The sequence below is a fragment of the Culex pipiens genome, unplaced genomic scaffold, assembly GCF_016801865.2.
Source record: "Culex pipiens pallens isolate TS unplaced genomic scaffold, TS_CPP_V2 Cpp_Un0033, whole genome shotgun sequence".
In the NCBI taxonomy this organism is placed as follows: domain Eukaryota; kingdom Metazoa; phylum Arthropoda; class Insecta; order Diptera; family Culicidae; genus Culex; species Culex pipiens.
This window is the reverse complement of record NW_026292850.1, coordinates 15,356-16,722: the sequence shown is the minus strand read 5'-3', so window position 1 is coordinate 16,722 and position 1,367 is coordinate 15,356. Positions and strand designations below refer to the sequence as shown.

The window sequence follows — 1,367 nt, the reverse complement described above, 5'->3', positions numbered from 1 at the left end:
TTTGGCATTTTTCGCAAATTTTTATTACAATCAACTTTAGCTGGGCAGATTAATTTAATTTAACGAGCTCTATAAAACCGAATTCTGTACAACCTTCTGCATTAGCTTCATCTAATTTGTCTTTTTTTGTCTTGTTCTCTGAAATCGATATTCTCTAAGATTCGTCACGGCGTATAGAACGGTTCTGTGTGTGTTGAATTAACTTGGTTAACAAATATGTATAAATTAGTACGTCAAGTGGACAATTGTGGAGAAACTCTTCCTGGAGTAGATATATGTAAAACAACCGTTGCAATAAAAAATAAGGAGGAAAACTAAGCTTAAATAACTCAACCAGACGTTAAATAGATCATTCACTGAACAGATATTGTTTGAGGGTTGTAAAAAATCTTCTAAAAGGAATCAAATGTGTGCTTGCTCCAATTTCTTCCTAAAACCGCACCGGAGACCAGCAGCCTGTGTTTTCGTCCCGGCGGAAGTAGTGCGGGTTGTTGTTCCGGAACACGGTCACCGCCGGGAACGGGTTGTCCTGAATGTATCTCAGTGTGGCACGAACCTAAAACAAAAAAAAAAACAAGTCGATTACATTCATCGCGAACAGCAGTATGAAACTTCGAAAGCTCAAAGAGAGCGAGCTTCGCAAAGCTCTCTGGCAACGCCTACTTACTTGCATAGCAAAGTGGGGTGGCTCCACGTCCGGACTCGTCGATAAATGCTGCAGAATAAACTCGTCACTTTGCGACAGCCACAAATCGACGCCGCGCAGCGGGTCGTAGTTGAACGGTCCGATCCGGAGCATCCCGACGGTGGAGTCGTACACGTCCAGCACCTGGAATCGATGCTTAGATTATTATCAAATATTTAGCTTTCGTAGGAAAACAAACAGTGCAACTCACCTGATGGCCGCCGGTAAAGTGGCGGGCCATGCGCAGCTGCAGATCGGGGCCCTTGTCCGGGAAGGTGGCCGGGAAGATTTCGCCCGTCTTGACGTTCACCCCGATGCCGTAGATGATGGGCCAGTTGATGTCACCGCGCAGGATGGTGTTGAGCTCGCCGACACACGCCTGCGTCAGGTCGATCTCGAGCGGGTGCTTGTGGAAGGACTCTGTGAGGAAAAGAATTAAATTTATAAAAAAAATGAAATTGTTCGACCTTGGCTGAATTAACTTTTAATATCAAAATTCCTGGGAGTCTCGACTAAATTTCCCGGGAATCGAGAGGCACAAAAATTCCCGCTCGTCAGCCTCTAGTTTCGATTAATGCCATCAGGACCGACTGGGACCGAATCCAGGCTAACTGGGACTAGATGCAATAACGCTAACCATTACACCAACGGACCCATAGTAAACACTACAGTCGACTCTCTG

At 45.4% G+C, this 1,367-nt stretch overlaps 1 protein-coding gene across 1 annotated transcript; it reads right to left on the bottom strand.

Annotated features, from left to right (window-relative positions):
• Positions 1 to 1,105, bottom strand: LOC120427099 (protein N-terminal asparagine amidohydrolase-like; the record flags this gene model as incomplete). The annotated part of the gene is made up of 3 exons (XM_052711490.1): positions 1 to 556; positions 668 to 829; positions 897 to 1,105. Coding segments are annotated over 3 exons (497 nt in total), but the record flags the coding sequence as incomplete, so codon positions are not given.
• Positions 1,106 to 1,367: the final 262 nt, after the last annotated feature.